Consider the following 18,886-nt stretch of genomic DNA (forward strand, 5'->3'; position numbering starts at 1 on the left):
AAGTAGGCTTTATTGACATGAAGGGTTTAAGAATAATGTTGTACCAATACAGGAATGTAAAAATACTCCATTACAAGCTAAAGTCCTGCATAAAAAATCCTGCTTAAGTAAGTGCATTTCTGTCTTAGCCTCACCTGTCTAACAGTGACCACATATCCCGTTTTCTTTTGTTTGGCATGATATAACATTTTAATCTATGCCAACTCTTATTGTCTTCTTTCCCATGTTCTCTTTTTCTCTACAGTTGTCGTACAAGCAACAGGAAAAGTCTGATCTTGACCACCACCTCTCCCACACTGCCGCGCCCGCACTCCCCTCTGCCCCTCCCTGGACACCTCGGTACGTACTGTACAGTAATACAGTAATAAATCACACCTCAGCAACAAGCTTGGCTTTTTCATTTCATCTGCACCAGGGAGGTTAAATTATTAATCGCTTAGACTCCAACTTAGGTAATAAAGACTAGACAAAAGTTTCAACTCTTGTGGGTCTTGAACATATTTCTCTGGTGTATTAAACTAACCTTTTACTGAATAACCAAGAATTGTCATATGTATATTTTCCTGGCTTTTTTTTCAGTGAACCCTTTTTTTTCAAATCAAATCTCACCAGTTTAAAAAATAGTTTGACATTTTGGGAGATACGCTTATTTGCTTTCTTGAAACTACTTTCTGACCCCCCCCCCCCCAAACTAGTGGAGACTGATAGTAGAAGAGCTTGTGCAGATGTTGCAGTGACTTTACTTGGACTGCTCACTTAAATTTACTGATTTGATTCATTTGACTATGAACAAGCCTCAAGTCAAATTGCAGTCCGTTAATCAAAACACAGACATTATTGTCCCCAGAACAAGATGGGATAAATAAAATGTGCAGACTATAAAGCAATTATAGTTCTAAAAATCAATGATAGAACTTAATAATTTAGGGGGGAGGGGTCTAAATCAATTTCAAACTTCACTTTGAACCCCCTCAAATATTACCCAGTGATTAATAATAGCCAAACTGTCATATTGAACCACAGAATCAAAGGAGTCAGCCTAAGTGCAGCACTTTAAAGGTAAAGGAGGAAAACATAGCAAGAAGTTGTAAAATATCCTTGGTTTCCCTGTGCTCATAATAACAATAAATAGGCTTGATTACTGTATGTATCCCCACTATAGTCCTTTCTTGTGTGTCATTCTGTGTATATATCTTATTGTCCCATCAGGAAGCAGCCCTCTGGACAGCCCACGAAACTTCTCCCCCAGCAACCCGGCACACTTCTCGTTTGCCTCCTCCAGAAGGTGACTGCTTCACGGCACTACATATATTGAGTGTGATTTCTTACATATATGCTCGCTTGTGTCTGTGCTAGAGTTGTTGTTGGACAGAAAGTGACATAGACGAGGGGAGACAGTGTCAGAAGTCAGCGTGATACAAAGGGAGGGAGGCAGAGGGAAGAAAATGAGCATCGTTGTTGTGTGAGGTCTCGCACATCCAGGGGAGCAGGGAGCCACTCGCAGGTTCTTTCAGCGTTACAGGCTGACTCAGTGTGACAGGCCCAGCTATTACTTTGGCAGCCCCTCTGTGTTAATTCACACTGTTCTAGTGAGGAGGCATGAGGGTCGTGTTTGTCAATGTGTGTGTGGATGGGTGGGCATATTAATGTGATTTTATATGTGAGTTTATATTAGAAGGTTTTTAAGTTGTGTAATACATTCAATATGCCTGTTTGTGTACTCATATACTGTAGTAAAGTATGCACCCACACACTATTGTACATATTTTTGTCAGGGACTTTTAAAAAAAATAGTTTATGCCAAAACCCCCTATTTCCAATCAAGTGAGGGTTAGGGTTATACAATGGTATTTCAGACAATAGGGTACTTCAAACTTTGCAGCAACAGTTTGGGTGAGGTCATTTTCTATTTCAGTGTGGTGTTTCCAGTTTTTGGTTTGGTAGACCTTGACAGGCTTGCACAGAGCCCTGACTTCTACCCACTCAACACCTTTGGGATTAACAGTGACTGTGAGCCAGGCCTTATCACCCAACATCAGTGGTCACTAATGTTGTTACAGCTGAATGGGAGTAAATCCCTGCTGCTGGGTTCAGAAATCTTGTGGAAAGCCTGAAACCACCAGAGTGGAGGCTGTTATAGCACCAAATTAATACATCACAGGACATCACCCTCATTGCCTGTGCACAACTTTAAACTGCAAGTAGCTATACTGTGGGACATCATGCAGTTAACTCACTGTGAAGCTGATTTAAAGAGGTTTCAAATAACCTTTTAAACATGGATGCACATTTTAAAATACAGCATCATTTTCTGTTCAAAGTTACCATGTTACCATAAACAGAATAGTCCACATTTAGGTGTCTCAATATAGGAAATAATGGACTTGAATGGATCATGATGTCCATTTATATACATCAGCACACTGATTGTGTATTATTGCTTGTATTATTGCTTCTAAATGGAATATGAATGATTTTTTTAATTTTAGGAATTGTTCACAGAAAAAGTGAGATCTTCAGAAGCAAAAGTTATATGATGTTACTGAATCCCTAAGACTGTATTTAAGAAAAGCCAAAGTGAGTGAAATAGTAAACTTTTAAGAGAATGGTCAGGTTTAAAGTATTAACAAGAACAGGACTCTCAAGCCTCCTATAGGCAGAGATGTATGTGAAAAGGGCCAATTAGATTTACCACAGTCAGACACTGTGTTGGGACTGGGGGCTCTGGGAGCCTGGTGCTTCTGTAAATCCTCTGTCCTCATTTATCAAATCTGTCTTCCTGCCTGTCACTGTGCGATTGAGCCATGCAGAGGCACAATGAATCTGAGTCTTCTGGGCTTTCCTCTCTAAGGAACACTCTTGGGACAAACCTGACGTGATATAAGTCACTGGCCTTTTGTGCTGCTGAAATTGAGATTTGTCAAAGTAGTGTGTGAGATTAGGTTGTCAGGGTTTTGTCTCACAGTGTCACAGGCACATTTATTATTTCACAGGTAGCTGAAATAGCCATTGGTGGAGTATAGTAACCTATTTCAGTTCAATATAATATTTTTTATATATAATATATGGAATATTAAAAACAGATTGGCAATGCTTCTAATTGAGCTTTTAAGTGATAATCTACTATATAGTAGTGTATGGTAATATATTATAATATATAACACATATAGTAACATATTCTCTTCTCTGCAGAGCGGACGGGCGCCGATGGTCTTTAGCATCTTTGCCCTCTTCTGGATATGGTACCAACACTCCCAGCTCAACAGTAAGTAACTAACATTGATAATTTAACTGTATGAAATGTATTGTAACCCCACTTTTATGTAACAATACTGTTAAATAATATAGTTTCTAATTTATTGGGAACATATTTGGTCACATGACTGGTGGAGCTTATGAAGGCATACTTGAGCTCTGATAGGGCTATAGGCCTACGTTTAACAAAAAGAAACCACTAATATAAATGACTGAAACTGGCACAGATGTAATGTCTAGAGCCTGCTGTTGTATCTTTTGACAGATTCTCACCAACTCTCATTTTTACTCCACTGTCATTCTTTAGCATATTGTTCAGCTTCATCATCTTTCACTGAAAACAACACACAACACATTTAAATGTTGTTCATCTCCACCACGGTCTCCACTTCTTTCAAGTGCCTTTAAGTGTGTGCCTTGTTGTGTAACAGCAACATCACAGGCCTGGTTCCTACTCTCCATCTGGCTGTGGATGGAGGGGTTAGATGGATGGAGGGAATAGCAGAGGAGAGCAGATTGATGAGTGCCAGGCTGATGGGATGAGAGGGACATAAGAAACGTGGCATACAGAGGAGACACTGTCATGAGATAGATCACACTTTGTTCCAAAGCATGGCCTAAATATAGCCAGATACCATCATTAGAAACAAGATAAATGTGAGATTAATGCTCAGACATTCATGCCTTTATGAGTCAGACTGAGCTGTAGTGTCCAGTGCTTCCTTCAATTCCCTGAACACATAACTTTCTGCTCCTGAATTTCCTGCTTTGTTTAAAATAAAAACTTGAAATATCTTCACACAACAAATTCTATCACTAAATGACATCATGGTTTCATGAGTGTCTTAATACTTAATAGCTATCTAATAATTGTGTTGCTGTGAGTCTGTACACTGAATATGAGACTGCTAAGTAGCCAGTTAGCTTAGCACAAAGACTGGAAACAGCTAACCTGGCCCCTGTAAGGGTCGTTAGCTTAATATGATTATTTGTGCTAATACCAGAGCATAAGTGTCTCTGAGAACTGGCACAGGCTGTACTTTCCACTGTAAGCACTGGGGGACATGTCAGTCTCATTGTTTAATTTCTAAAATCCAAGGAATACGATGTCACAATCCTGGTAAAGCTTTCAGGGACCATACATAACGTAAAGAAATACAAAGCATGTTTTCAGATACACTCACTTAACAAGACAGTGGATAAAGATATTGATTGGCAGAACAACCTAAATACAGTGCAGAGCCTCGACATACATGAAACAGACAAAAAAAATGGTGTTTCCATCCATTCTTTTAAGTCTGACTGCTTTCAATTAGTCTGTCACCTGTGATTGATCAGTGATCGATCTTTCTGTTAGCGCAGTGAGTGAGAAGGTCCAGGTGACATTGCTCTGATGAAGGCAAATAATTAGGTGATGTGATGAGGTGTGTGTGTGTGTGTGTGTGTGTGTGTGTGTGTGTGTGTGTGTGTGTGTGTGTGTGTGTGTGTGTGTGTGTGTGTGTGTCTGTAATCATCACATTGTGGGGACAACAAACTGTTTAGAAAGGGTGGTCCCCACACATGATGATCAAAAAGTTGGTCCCCATCCAACATGGAAACCAATATGTGTGTTTATTGGACAACTTCATTAACATTTCAGTTTGGTCAAGTGCACAAAAAATGACAACTGTAGTATACAACATACTGTGATAATGTAATATATTAGTTGCTTCACTTATTATCCCACAATCAGAGGCAAATAAATAAAGGTGTTTTTTAGTTCCCATGAATTTTCTGCCAGTTTCTCTTTTTGATCCTGCCAACTCTTACTCCACCCACTCTAATATTCTTGTTGTTCTTGTCCTAATCCTCTCCCCGTCCTCGTCTGCTTCCTCTTCCTCCTCCACCCTTTCGCTCTCACATCCCCTCCTCTTCCTCTTCCTCTTCTATTGCTCCGTTCCTCAGTCGTCCAGTTCCTCTCAGGAGCGGCTGCACCAGCTGCCCTTCCAGCCCACCATGGATGAACTCCACTTCTTATCCAAGCACTTTGGCAGCACTGAGAGCATCACAGATGATGATGGGGGCCGCTGCTCTCCCCACATGCGCCCGCGTTCCCGCAGTCTCAGGTCAGCAGCAGCAGCACCCATGAGATTAAACAACAGGCTTCAGCTGCCCAAAAGCACTTTTAAAGCAGATTTACAAGGGTTGCCCCTGGTCGATCTTGTTATTGCTTTTATATAACCTTGTGTTGAAATTTCCTTTTAATAATGTTCTATATTTAATTTTGTGTGATTTTTATTTTATAGTAAAAACTTTCTATTTTGTACTGTTGGTTTTTTAAGCATTAATCTAATCTTAAGTGAGTGGAGACCCTCCATGTCCTTTACTGAACCCAATATATAACTGATTTCAGTCCACTCAAAATCACTTTGACTGTTCTATTTCTTTCTGTTTGTACTTCCAGCCCAGGACGCTCCTCCTCCTGCTATGATAATGAGATAGTCATGATGAACCATGTGTACAAGGAGCGCTTCCCAAAGGTGAGACACACACACACACTCACACACACTCACACACACACACATACACAACCTCCTTCATAGATAGATAGATGGATGGATAGATGGATAGATGGATAGATGGATAGATGGATAGATGGATAGATAGACAGATAGATAGATATACTTTATTCATAGTAGGGGAAATTCATGTATCCAATAGCTCATACATAAACAAAAAACACAAATACATAAATAAATAAGAACAAATAATATATACAAAAAGCCTAAAAGTTAATAATAATATATAAAAAAACCCTAAAAGTTATAAAAATGTACAATAAAATTATATTAAGAGGAGGAAAGAATATTCAGAATTATTGCAGTGCCCCGTCACTATCTTATGATGTTATCATTGTAAAATGATAACATGTTTTTGTAAAAGTATCATTATATTTCATGACAATCCATAAGCCTACAGAGCATTAAATCAATCTTTCAGTCCACAAAACTATAGCTAATCCTATAAACTAGTATTGATAATCCCATAAAGTAAATACTGAAAAGGGATATGATTGAGCATGTTCAGATATTTGTGTATATCATGCATCTACTATAGGTATGAGAGCCACTAAACCATAGCAAACACAACATTACATGACTCTTCCAAACTGCGACACATTTCACCCTGTCAGAAAGAACTTTACCTTTATTCACTGCGTTTTATAAAAGCCACAGCTATGAATAGTTGAATAAAAAGTGGTTTCTTCTTTTCCTCATTTTTCTCCCTCTCACTCTCTTGGTGGGCCGAGGTTGGTATCAAAAGGAAATGGGCTGAAAGCTTCAGTGATAAAAATCTAGCCTTAGGAAATTGGGCATTATAGTTTGGAGTTCATCTGAGGTAAAAGCTCTCTGGGTTTGTTCTGACACAAGTCAAATGGGAAAAAAAATACACAAAATGGAAGTCAGTGAAATTCTGCACAGCCATATTGTCTGGGTCAAGAATTAAATAACTTTCTGAACAATCTGTCTCACACTTTTGAGTCTGGGAAAGAAATTAAATCTTTTCTAAACCTAATCTCTTCAACCACACTCCATTCTCACCATTTTTTTCTCTTTGACCTTACTTATTGGTCCTGTCCTCTCATGCCCCCAGGCCACAGCACAGATGGAAGAGAGGCTGGCCGAGTTCATCCAGGCTTACTCTCCTGAAAATGTTCTTCCGCTGGCTGATGGAGTCCTCAGCTTCATCCATCACCAGATCGCAGAGCTGGCTAGAGACTGCCTGACCAAAGCCTGCGAGGGCCTCATCACATCTGTCTACTTCTTTGAGCTGCAGGAGAATCTGGATAAGCTGATTCATAATGTGAGCGGAAAAAATATGACATAACATTACCTGCCCAGCACCCAACAGCAAGATAGTAACTAGCTGGTGCGAGGAGGTGGGAAAGACCAAACTAGAGTGTCACTAGACCTATGACTCCTAATGATAATAAAATAAAATAATAGTAATAAACACTAAATAAAACAATTTTTAATACAGTGCTTTTAAAGGCATATGATATATTGTATATGATGGATACTATATGACTGATAAAATATGCAAATGTAAAATATGTTTGAATCTAAACTTTGCTGGTTTTATTAGTATTTAGGCGAGGTTCTTGTATGATTTCTTGTTATGGAAAATATTTGAGAACGTTGGCTAGAACTTTTGTTAAGAAGTGTTTTGAAAAATATCTTAAAGTAAAGTATTTAAATTGCATCTTTTAGGTATCTCTATGGAAACTCTGGTATCCAGAAGTATGAAAAAATGTAACGACACCCAGTCCTAATTCGCACACTACAATTCCACAACACTGGCTTTAATTTAATTTGTTAGACAACAACTATGAAATGAGTCATAACCAAAGCAGACACAGAAATGAATACATTTATGCTCTGCTTAGTTTGGATGTGAAGCTGTGAAATCTTAAATCTTCAGCTCAAATCTTCTAATTTCACTCAAATGTGTGATATGTTTGGTGAGAGATAAACCTGAAATGGCTGCGGTAAATTGAGGCTAATTGTTCTTGTGGTTAGCCAGAGCAGATAACAGGTATCAGAGAGTTTCATCAACAGCCCCATTTTGACGGCTTGATGAGATCGCTGTGATTTCTCTGGGTAACCTCAGTTTGGTTTGATTGCATCTGCTGTGATCAGATTTTCTTTTATCTCGCAGCTTTCTGAGCTCTTGTTCTGCCTCTTTCACATTGTCTTTCTGTCCTTCTTTGAATTGATGTGTCAGTGTGACTATGGAGCTCTGCCTGCGTATTACTTTTAAATGGCCTTTATAAATGCTGTTATTGTTAACAAAAAATCTTTATCTCTCTACCCCTCTGTCTGCCTGTATGTGTCCCCCTCTGCCAGGCCTGGGAGCGTTCAGAGAGCACTGAGGTAGCCTTCGTCACAGAGTTGGTGAAGAAGCTCCTCATCATCATCTCCCGACCTGCCAGGCTTCTGGAGTGTCTCGTAAGATAACACACATACACAGTCTTTACCCATTATTAACTTAACTCTACTGCGATGTTTATAACTCTCATCTAGCCTCATTTTCATCAAAGATCATTTCACAGTTCATGTCCTTCTTGTGACTTAAGACAAATTGATTTTCTTTAAATAAACATGAGCGCAGATACTCATTTGTTAGCCCATTATAAACATTTAAGCACTCTGATGTATTACACAGCGGGGGGAGAAAATGAAAACAAGCAAACACTAAGCACTCAAATATAAAAAGATGGGCCAGTCTGTCTGGATGGAGAAGATATTTGCATTTAGATTAAATTTTGCTCTGCTACAGTACTACTAATACCAGGCAGCAGGCCCCTGCTGCTCAGCTGCCTTCCTGTCGGACCTAGACAGACTGTGACCATGGTGTCATTCAAAGTTGGAGGATGTGTGTGTATGTGTGTGTCTGGGCAACCGAGTGTGACTGTGTTTCATAACAGTGTATCAATCTTATGTCCCCCTCGATGAGTCGTGCCACACTGACGCAGTTTTTTTGATTATGACCGACAGCTGAAACAGTGACACTGTGAGAATTGATTCATCAATCTAATTCCAAACTGGTTTTCTGCATGTCGCAGCATTTGTATTAAAGTGTGTTGTTATCCATTGCACATTTTTTTGACATTGATAGTGACTAGGTTTGGGTAAGCAGCCAGTGGTGCTGAAGGTGCATTAGTAGTATGATATATAAAAACCTCCTCAGCAATACAACATGTCAGGTTTAATCCAAAGTGGTGATGTCTTCCAGAAGCAAGTCAAGGAACAACTGCTAGGAGCATTCAGGGTGATTCTACAGGGATATAGTCACCTGAAAGCTAATGTGTTGACACTTTTTCTCCAGGAGTTTAACCCTGAGGAGTTCTACCATCTGCTGGAGGCAGCGGAGGACCACGCCAAGGAGGGTCATTTAATGAAAACTGACATTCCTCGTTACATCATCAGCCAGTTGGGACTGACCAGAGACCCTATCGAAGGTGAGTGACAGAGACTAGATGCAACACAAAGGTTTAACTCAAAATAAAAAAATAAATGAACTCTCAGCTGATTTACATGTGTTTATCTTCAGAGATGGTAAACCTCGATAGTTACGACAGCGAGGGGCCGCTAACGCCTGAAACAGATGATTCGACAGAGGTGAGATTCAAGATACACAATGTGATATTTCTCCAGCACTCACCACATTCATCCACCCTTTTCCTTCCTTTGCCGAGTGACAGTGGGAGGTCCTTGTAACTCTCATTGAAAATGTCCGCTTCATCTGCTAATGACTTGGCATACACACTTTTATCCATTTAATTTAGCTAAAATATGCTGAAGCACAAAAACAGGATATCCTTCTCCTTGAATCTGTGAGCCATCCTTCTGGCATTAGGCACACCTCCAAGTGTTAAAATTAAGCTAAGTAGACAAAAATAGAGAAGAAGGAGGGCGTACTGAGCAGAACTGAAGCAGCTTTATAGTTATCATTACAGATTATTTTAATTTTAACAGCCTCTCCCCTCTGAGATGTTTATCACCAAAGATAGAGTGAACATTTTCACACCTGTTAAGAGAGAAAATAATTTATTAATGTGTGCATAAGCAGTTTTGTTGGTCTTGATCATGTTTAGTTACGGTATTGTGATCTTTGATCCATAGGGTAAGATCAGAGCAATGAAACCACCAGGGGAAGCAGACTTTCAGACCATCAAGTTGATTAGTAACGGGGCGTACGGGTGAGTAGAGCATTAGAACATCCTGTTAACTCCACTAATGACAATGTGTTGAAATGCAAATGATTAATTTTCACATTTGTGAGTGAGGCATGGACAGTAATGGATTTTACAACAGTACAGAAGCTAGAAAGTGAAAATAATGTGTGCCTCTGTTTGTATCAGCGCTGTGTACTTGGTCCGTCACTTGGAGACACGTCAGCGTTTTGCCATGAAAAAGATTAACAAGCAAAACCTGATCCTGAGGAACCAGATCCAGCAGGCGTTTGTGGAGAGAGACATCCTCACCTTTGCAGAGAATCCCTTTGTTGTCTCCATGTTCTGTTCCTTCGAAACCCGTCGGCATCTCTGCATGGTCATGGAGTATGTCGAAGGTGAGAATATGGATATAAATCCAGACGACACACATTCTAAACAGGTTTGGAAGCCAAAGGGTATGCATACAATCAATCTAAATACTACCAAAAAAATGATACACACTATTCTCTAACACTGCAATACACAACCAAAATGGAGTACCAAATGGAGGAACAAAATATGTTTTAATCAGTTGTGGGTGGTAATGAGACAGGCCCAGAAAGATGTTGGAAAACAACGTCTCCTTGCACAGTTTAGTTGGCAGTGGCACTCAAAACCACAAATGTGAAGTTCATTGCGGTGCTAGTCAGTAGATCATTAGGATCTCTTCTTCTGGGCACCATGAATGTCTGTACACAATGTCATGGCAGTCAATCTACTAGTTGTTGACACATTTCAGTCTGGATCAAAGTAAGGGACTAACATAGATTAGATTAGAACGAAGTTGCTAGCATGCCTAAAAAAACCCTAACCCTAACCCTAACCCCAACCCTATCTTTATTATAGGTTTATGTCATTGGTAATCAAATGATCTGAGCCTTTGCATAGGCTGTTCATATGTTTTTATACAGTGTTGTGAATACACTCCAAAAAATTAAAGACATACTAATGTGCCAGATATCCTTGAATGTGCATGTTGTACATCAGGCTAATGGGGAAACGGAAATGGTCTCCGAAAAGAGGCACCAGGAGATATACGTGGTAATTGCTGATGTTGGCAGGAAGACTAATCAAATAATGAATTCTGCTGGCAGGTGGAGACTGTGCCACTCTGCTGAAGAATATCGGAGCTCTGCCGGTAGAGATGGCACGCATGTACTTTGCAGAAACTGTCCTAGCACTGGAGTACTTACACAACTATGGCATCGTCCACCGTGACCTCAAGCCCGACAAGTAAGACAGAGTTTGTTTTCATCAAATTGTCGTAAAAGTGTTATACATTGTTAGACATCATCTATGTCATTACTTTTACATTGCTATTTCAAAATGATATAAATAAGACTTGTATAGGTTTAGCTTAATTTATGCTGTTTCTATTCTCAGCCTCCTGATTACCTCAATGGGCCACATCAAGCTGACAGACTTTGGCCTGTCTAAGATGGGTCTGATGAGTCTGACCACCAACTTGTATGAAGGACACATAGAGAAGGATACTCGGGAGTTTTTGGATAAACAGGTATGACAAAGACACCATACAAACTGCCATTACACTGTATACTTAATTAATCCCAATCCCAATTAATTTGAATTTACTCAGAGCCAAATTACCTGGGCTTTTAGGTAAATATAAAAGATGATATATTTAAATAAAATCCAATTATTATGCGCAACGTAGCTTTCTTTTTGGCAATATTACAGCACAGGCTGTCTGATCCAAGCAAAGATTAAATATGTAATGTCCTTTGATGTCTTCATTTCTATGCAAAGATATTCTCTATCATTGTGTGCCAGGCATATCTGAAGCATGAAAAAAATGAAACTGTTAACAGTTGGCAGAACAATAGGCCAGTATTTCCTCAATCATTATAATCATTTCTCTTTTTTAAGGTTTCTTTTCTCAAGCCTTTCATTTGCTGTTCGTGCTTTGAATCTAAGCCTCATTATTTCTTGTGCGTGCATTGTGGCCACAATTGTGTTGTGTATTCAGAGCATCCCCATCTGCATATGAAACCACTCACCTGGGCTTTCATCTTGTCATGGCATCTCTGCAGTGATTTATTTGGCTAGGTTAAAAAGTGCATGCTCAATGCACATGTGCCCCTCGCTCAGTGTCAACTGTCTGCCACAGCTAGTAATCTGATATTACTAGCTGGTTTAAAATAATCTTAGTGTGAATTTGAATGAACTCTACATAACCTCTGTTGTTTCTACTATTAATTAGATGTGGAAATTAACAAACCTGTAATCAGGGCTGGGTTGTATGTAATTCAGGGGATTTACAGTCATTGGATCTAACAAACAACTGAACAAATTAAAGGAATGGCTTCTTTAAAAAAAACCTGATAAGCTAAAGTGTTGTTGTTTCTGTAGGTGTGTGGAACTCCAGAGTACATTGCTCCAGAGGTTATTCTTCGTCAAGGTTATGGGAAGCCAGTGGACTGGTGGGCTATGGGCATCATCCTGTATGAGTTCCTGGTGGGCTGCGTGCCTTTCTTTGGAGACACTCCAGAAGAGCTGTTTGGACAGGTCATTACAGGTGAGGAATACAGATTCTTAGTGGGATCCTTACTTTTTGATGGATATATAGCACAGTAAACACACTGCACATTGCTAATAAACCAACCAAATTATGATTGTATCCATCCAAAAATGCTTTCTCATGCCTTCTTCCTCCTCTCTTGTAGATGACATAGTGTGGCCCGAAGGGGATGAGGCTCTCCCTGTTGACGCCCAGCACCTGATCTCCTCCCTCCTGCAGACTAATGCACTGGTTCGACTGGGCACAGGTCAGTCACCTAAGACAGTGGTTCCCAAACTTTCTTTTTCAGACATAACCCCACAGCCCTTTCGGCTGAACTCAAGTACCCTTTAAGCAACACCACAATTCAAATGTATTAAATTTGAATTTATTTTAGTTTTAGTAGTTATTTAGTTTTGATTTGGTCCGCTGTACTATGAATAACAGAAGCTAGATGTTGCAACCATCCTTTACTTTTAGCTAATTACACATTTTAGTTACTTCTAGCTGTTTCAACTAACTATTACTTTTAGTTGACTGTGAATAATTTATACATCATGATTAATAGGTTCACAATTTATCCAATACTTTTAGCCTTTCTATTTTAACCACATTACTTTTAGCTAACTCTTAGACTTCTATGCATATTTTCTCATTTGTTTTCTCTCTCAAAATACAGTGTTCAGATGTTGCTGCTGACTGGATGTATTTCAACCAAATTATAAAATGTACTTTTACAAATTAGCTCAGCTACTGCACAATCAGTCAATGCCCCCCTTGTACGCTTGGTTGGGAATCACTAACCTTAATCTTATGCGTGTAGATTCAGTTTACCCAAATAAATCAACCTCTGTCAGGTTCAAGGTGCCTCTACATGCTTTAGGGCTGTAGTTATTACCTATCTGTCTCTCCTTCTCTTTATATACTGTACCATAGCTCTCTCTAATTCCCTTCCTCTGCCCTCTAGGTGGTGCTTTTGAAGTGAAGCAGCATTCCTTTTTCACAGAGGTGGACTGGAACAGCTTGCTGAGACAGAAGGCAGAGTTCATCCCTCACCTCGAGTCAGAGGAAGACACCAGTTATTTTGACAGTAAGTCCACTGTTGATACATCAGGATCCTCTGGAAAAATTACATTCAGGGCACAGACCACAGATCCCTTTAAGCTTATGAAATCCTTATTCATCTAAACAGCTCAGGGTCTTCTGAATCATCACCATCTTCAGCACAACACCCTCATTAAGTCTCCTGTGGTACCATGATAAGCACTGTTAATGCAGAAAGGCAGGTGTTAGCGTAAATTCAGCATGAGTTAGATTAACTTCACAGTGCAGTGACTGCTTCTGTCTCATGGAATATGGGCCAGTGTCTGTAGCTTTTTATGTTTTGATATGAGCATAAAATGAGATTAGCAGAAAGAGAGAAAGATAATACCACCACTGACTGAATTTGTGCCCATTGTAATGATATCTTGTTACCTTTCGTCATCAGCCCGCTCTGAGCGCTATCATCATGTGCAGTCATATGATGAGGATGATACCAATGACGATGAGCCTGTGGAGATACATCACTTTTCTTCTTGCTCCCCGCGCTTCAGCAAGGTCAGACCTGCTTTTTACTCTTATTTCTTTCTGGAAAGGGAATGTTTGAGGCATTAAAAGAGCAATGGTTACCCAGCAGTCCACTAACAATATAATCATTTCCAAAAAAATGTGACTGTCTCCTTGTGGGGACCTGCAGGTGTACAGCAGTATGGAGCATCTGTCTCAGCTGGAGCATAAACCTCCAACTGTGACTCTACGGGAGCATAAGGTCCCCAGGGAGGATCGAGTGGCCAAGAGGGAAAGTCTGGGTAGCCTCACTCTAAGGGACAAGAGCTGGAGGACTGGATCGCCTGAAATGTGAGTGCAGCTGACAAAAAATACTGGAGAAAGGTCGGACATAATTTCTTGGTGATTAGATTTCCACAAACAAAAAACCACTGAGCCCCACTTTTTGGGTATATCCAAAATGAGCTGATTGTAACAAAGTTCTATTCATATCTGTTTTTTCAGGAAGCGCTTGTCCTGCTCTGAGACCTCCTTTATTGACAGCGATTCCAGCCCACCATCTGGGGCCCGAAGACGCTTCTCAGCCCTCATGGATACACACCGCTTGGCCTCTCCTCTGGAAGTCGACTCTGAGCTGCCTGTCCCCAGCAGGCAGCCTTCAGTGAAGACTAGGGGGGCTTCCCTGGAAGGAGCCATGGGTGCCAGTGATCTGAGAACATTCCTAAAAGACAGCAATGGGTTCACAGCTGGAGGTAAGAAGGGATGAGGCATCACTGAACTTTTTTATTTGTGACCCTAAACCTGTGTTTGATCACAAGAGATGTAAATTATTGTTTTTCATGTGTCTACCATGCAACAGATAAGCTTTTGAGACCTGCTGATGCATCGTTGCCTATACCAGCTAGTGCAACTGTTCTGGGACTTCCAGACACACAGGGGTCCCGTGGGGCCACCACTGACCTGGTGCTGCGCAGGGTTCGCCACCAGCAGCTCTCAGCTGAGGGAGAAAAACGAAGCTCACGACCAGGAAACAAAGTTATCAAATCTGCTTCTGCTACTGCTTTGTCTGTCATCATCCCTGCAGGTAAAGGCAAGTGTTAAATTAAATTAGTAGCAAATTTACTGTAAAAACATATTCAGAAATAAATCCTGCGCTGTATTTTAAATTCCATCCCTCTCTCCTCAGTGGAGCAACATGGGGCCTCCCCTCTAGCGAGCCCAATGTCTCCTCGCTCCCTCTCGTCCAACCCTTCCTCCCGTGACTCCTCTCCCAGCCGAGACTACTCTCCAATGGTCAACGTACTGCATTCTCCAATCACCATCTACCGTTCAGGGAAGAAGTATGGCTTCACCCTCCGAGCAATCAGAGTCTACATAGGAGACAGTGATGTCTACAGTGTGCATCACATGATCTGGGTGAGAGAGAGAGCAGAGCATACACTATGTAGAGTTCTCAGTGACTCTACTTAGCAAACTTATGAAAGAAAAATGTTTTCTATTACTAACCATCATGATGAATGTTATTTGTATAGAACCTTTCATATATACAGTGCAGCGTGAAGTGCTTTAGCTATTCATTTTACACCATCTTGTCATAGAATCTAGTTGAATGAAAGCATGTATAATGAAAAAAGGAGGGGACCTAGTATGGAACCCTGTGGAACACCACATGATGTATTGGATATTTGAAACATGCTTGCCAAATTTTCCAAAAATAGCAACTATATGTTTCAAACTATAAGCACGGTGTAAACCCTATTTTTGATTGCAGCACTTATATGTTACTGCCACTAACTATGTGGCTAAATATGTTATAATTTGTTGTAATTACAGCATGTAGAGGATGGTGGCCCTGCCCAGGATGCTGGACTTAGTGCAGGGGATCTCATTACTCATGTAAATGGGGAGTCAGTACATGGTCTGGTCCATACAGAGGTAGTGGAGCTCATCTTGAAGGTGAGATTGATTTATCTGTCTGCCTAATTTATATTCATATTTAAATTTTTTTTTAAAAGATAAAATTTGCTAATAAAATAACATGAGTCATATAATTATATATCATATTCAGAGTGGAAACAAGGTGACAGTTACAACTACTCCCTTTGAGAACACCTCTATAAAAGTGGGGCCTGCCCGCAAGTCCAGCTATAAATCAAAGATGGCACGACGCAGCAAGAGAACAGGAGCCAAGGAAGGACAAGAGTATGTTACAGCAGAATACGAAAATATATTTTATTTAATGTTTTAATATGCCTTCCTTATCTTCACCATAAATGTCTTTTCTTTCTTTCAGTAAGAAGCGCAGCTCCCTGTTCAGAAAAATCACCAAGCAGTCCAACCTGCTCCACACCAGCCGGAGCCTCTCCTCTTTAAATCGCTCTCTGTCCTCTGGAGACAGTCTACCCGGATCCCCCACCCACAGTCTCTCCGCCCGCTCACCCACTCAGAGTTTGCGCTCAACTCTCGAATCCCCTTACGTGGGTTAGTATGAAAGGCCTAAGATATATAATGGGCCAAAAAAACAATACTTCAGATACTTCATTCCAGACAATAAAACAAGACAAATGTAGTGTATTAAAGGCTGTAACATTCTTTGATTTTCAGTCTAGCTCCTATCATTTATTTATGTCCAAACATGATTATTACTGCGAGAAATAAAAGTCCTGACTGCACAAATATACAGTGTTGAGATATTGTGATAAAAACTTCAAAGTTTATTTCCTCTTCTCTCCTCAGGCAACTCCTCCCAGAGCAGCTCTCCAGCATCCAGTACCCCTAACTCCCCAGCAGCCTCTCACCACATGAGACCCAGCTCTCTGCATGGCCTGTCCCCCAAACTTCACCGCCAGTACCGTTCTGCACGCTGCAAATCTGCTGGCAACATCCCTTTGTCTCCTCTTGCTCACACCCCCTCCCCAACCACCTCCTCTCCTCCACCTCTCAGTGGCCACACTGTAGGGAGTTCCAACACCACACAGATGTTTCCCGTCAAGCTGCATTCCTCGCCTCCTGTTGCCCGCCCTCGTCCCAAGAGTGCTGAGCCCCCAAGATCCCCTTTGCTTCAAAGAGTGCAGTCAGCGGAGAAGCTAGGAGCACCTATTCTGCCTTCTTCCTCTTCATCATCATCGACGCCCTCTCCTCTGACAGGTGGAGTGTCATTACGCAAGCACAGCCTGGAGGTGACGCATGGGGACTACAGGAGAGAATCTTTCCACTGTGAGCATAGTCTGCAAAGTCTGCTAGAGATAGAGGGAGAGAATGGACCCGCTCCACCATCTCCTTCATCATCTTCCTCCCCTTCTCCTCCCATGGGGAGTGAGATTGGGGGCTTGAAGGCTGTTAGGAGGCTGGGAAGGCAGGAGTCACCACTTAGCCGTGACACAATGCTCACACCAAGAGAGAAAGATACTCAAACCACAACATTTGAGCTCAGCGGGTCGCAAACTGAAAGCAAAGCGCCTAAAGCTGAGTCCAAGACCAGTGTTGTTGACACAGGTAAAACGTTATCCACTGCTGAGATTTTAATGAGTAATGCAAATGCTGCTTCAGTGGAGACCAAGCCTAGTTCTGTATCTCAATCCACTTCAGAGACCAAGTTCAGCTCGGAGGGTAAACCTCAAAGTGCAAGCACTCCAAGTTCTGAGGCAACAGTCTCCAAGAGTAAAGTTAGTGAGAAATGCTCAACTTCAGGCACATCAAAGAGTCTGCAGCAACAAGACACTGCAAAGCATGCACAGACAGACAGCGGCTCTGTAAGTAAAGCACTGGAGAAGACTGTGGAGAAAGCCACAGGCAGCGCAGGTCCAGAGAAAAGTAACATGCAGAAATCATCTACGGATCAGTCCAAGCAGCGTAAAGGCTCAGAGATGGAAGAGAAAGGTGGCGTCAGTGGTAGTGATAAAAAAATGGAGATGAGTAAGGTTAAAGGACCGGCACCCCCGGTTCCAACCCACGCTCAACCCCAAGCTGCAGCCAGACCCAAGGTGGAGAAGGTGTCAAGCAGTTTTCGTGGGGTCAAAGAGGAGAGGGCATATCTGGAAGTCCTTGAAGAGAATCCTATGTCACCCTCCTCTACCGCGGCCTCACCCTGTTCGAGCAAGTCACGCCCAGTGTCTCCAGGGGATAAAGCCAGCTTCGTTACTCAGCTCACGAGTGTGGCCAAAACAGTTCTCGCACCCATAAAAGGAGGATCACAGGAGGGGGCCAAGGCAAAAGACACCTCCAAGTCAAGTGAAGAGAAGCGAGGAAACGCTGCAGGAAAACAAGAGGCATCAACAGGTAGTGGCCGCCGGGGGGCTCAGACTGCTGTCACCTCCCAATCGGATAAAGGAAACATTCGCAGCTCTAAGCACCATTCGTGATGAAGGAAAGGGTCAGACTCTCCCATGCAATGCCTTTTACTGTAGCGTCATACTGACATATCATGAATTAACTTGACTTTACACCTTTGAATGAAGTGGAAACATAAATGCCTGAAGAAAAAAAAACACCAAATAGATGACATGCGACATGTAGACAAAAAAAGATCAAGAACAAAGATGCATCAGTTGGAAAATGTGTGCACATGGTATCATAATGTAGGCCTGTGTATGTTCTGTTCATCACAATGTGTTGTATATATATTTAAAAAAAGCATATGTCTTAATGCATGTTTGGCATTGTACATGGAAAATGAAAGAATATTTAAAGAGAAAATATAAAGCAGACCTTAAGGTAGTGAACACTGTGAACAACCGACCGCACCAGGCATACTGTTATCTACGTATAAACAGGCAGGATTCTGTTATAAACGGGCATTAATCACAGTC

At 41.2% G+C, this 18,886-nt stretch overlaps 1 protein-coding gene across 1 annotated transcript in view; it reads left to right on the top strand.

Annotated features, from left to right (window-relative positions):
* The window catches only part of LOC128379194 (microtubule-associated serine/threonine-protein kinase 1-like), a 43,979-nt gene extending 25,540 nt beyond the window's left edge, over positions 1 to 18,439 (top strand). Inside the window, exons 4-28 of the mRNA XM_053338837.1 lie at positions 245 to 339; positions 1,210 to 1,285; positions 3,193 to 3,265; positions 5,200 to 5,360; positions 5,699 to 5,774; positions 6,889 to 7,098; positions 8,142 to 8,243; positions 9,124 to 9,256; positions 9,349 to 9,416; positions 9,921 to 9,997; positions 10,160 to 10,368; positions 11,107 to 11,245; positions 11,396 to 11,528; positions 12,383 to 12,548; positions 12,697 to 12,798; positions 13,498 to 13,620; positions 14,020 to 14,129; positions 14,269 to 14,429; positions 14,583 to 14,809; positions 14,938 to 15,162; positions 15,265 to 15,494; positions 15,912 to 16,034; positions 16,147 to 16,280; positions 16,372 to 16,559; positions 16,815 to 18,439. Coding sequence (XP_053194812.1) covers positions 245 to 339; positions 1,210 to 1,285; positions 3,193 to 3,265; positions 5,200 to 5,360; positions 5,699 to 5,774; positions 6,889 to 7,098; positions 8,142 to 8,243; positions 9,124 to 9,256; positions 9,349 to 9,416; positions 9,921 to 9,997; positions 10,160 to 10,368; positions 11,107 to 11,245; positions 11,396 to 11,528; positions 12,383 to 12,548; positions 12,697 to 12,798; positions 13,498 to 13,620; positions 14,020 to 14,129; positions 14,269 to 14,429; positions 14,583 to 14,809; positions 14,938 to 15,162; positions 15,265 to 15,494; positions 15,912 to 16,034; positions 16,147 to 16,280; positions 16,372 to 16,559; positions 16,815 to 18,439 — 4,966 coding nt within the window. The remainder of the gene's footprint in view (positions 1 to 244; positions 340 to 1,209; positions 1,286 to 3,192; positions 3,266 to 5,199; positions 5,361 to 5,698; positions 5,775 to 6,888; positions 7,099 to 8,141; positions 8,244 to 9,123; positions 9,257 to 9,348; positions 9,417 to 9,920; positions 9,998 to 10,159; positions 10,369 to 11,106; positions 11,246 to 11,395; positions 11,529 to 12,382; positions 12,549 to 12,696; positions 12,799 to 13,497; positions 13,621 to 14,019; positions 14,130 to 14,268; positions 14,430 to 14,582; positions 14,810 to 14,937; positions 15,163 to 15,264; positions 15,495 to 15,911; positions 16,035 to 16,146; positions 16,281 to 16,371; positions 16,560 to 16,814) is intronic.
* The last annotated feature ends 447 nt before the right edge of the window (positions 18,440 to 18,886 follow it).

This window comes from Scomber japonicus, chromosome 18 (assembly GCF_027409825.1).
Source record: "Scomber japonicus isolate fScoJap1 chromosome 18, fScoJap1.pri, whole genome shotgun sequence".
In the NCBI taxonomy this organism is placed as follows: domain Eukaryota; kingdom Metazoa; phylum Chordata; class Actinopteri; order Scombriformes; family Scombridae; genus Scomber; species Scomber japonicus.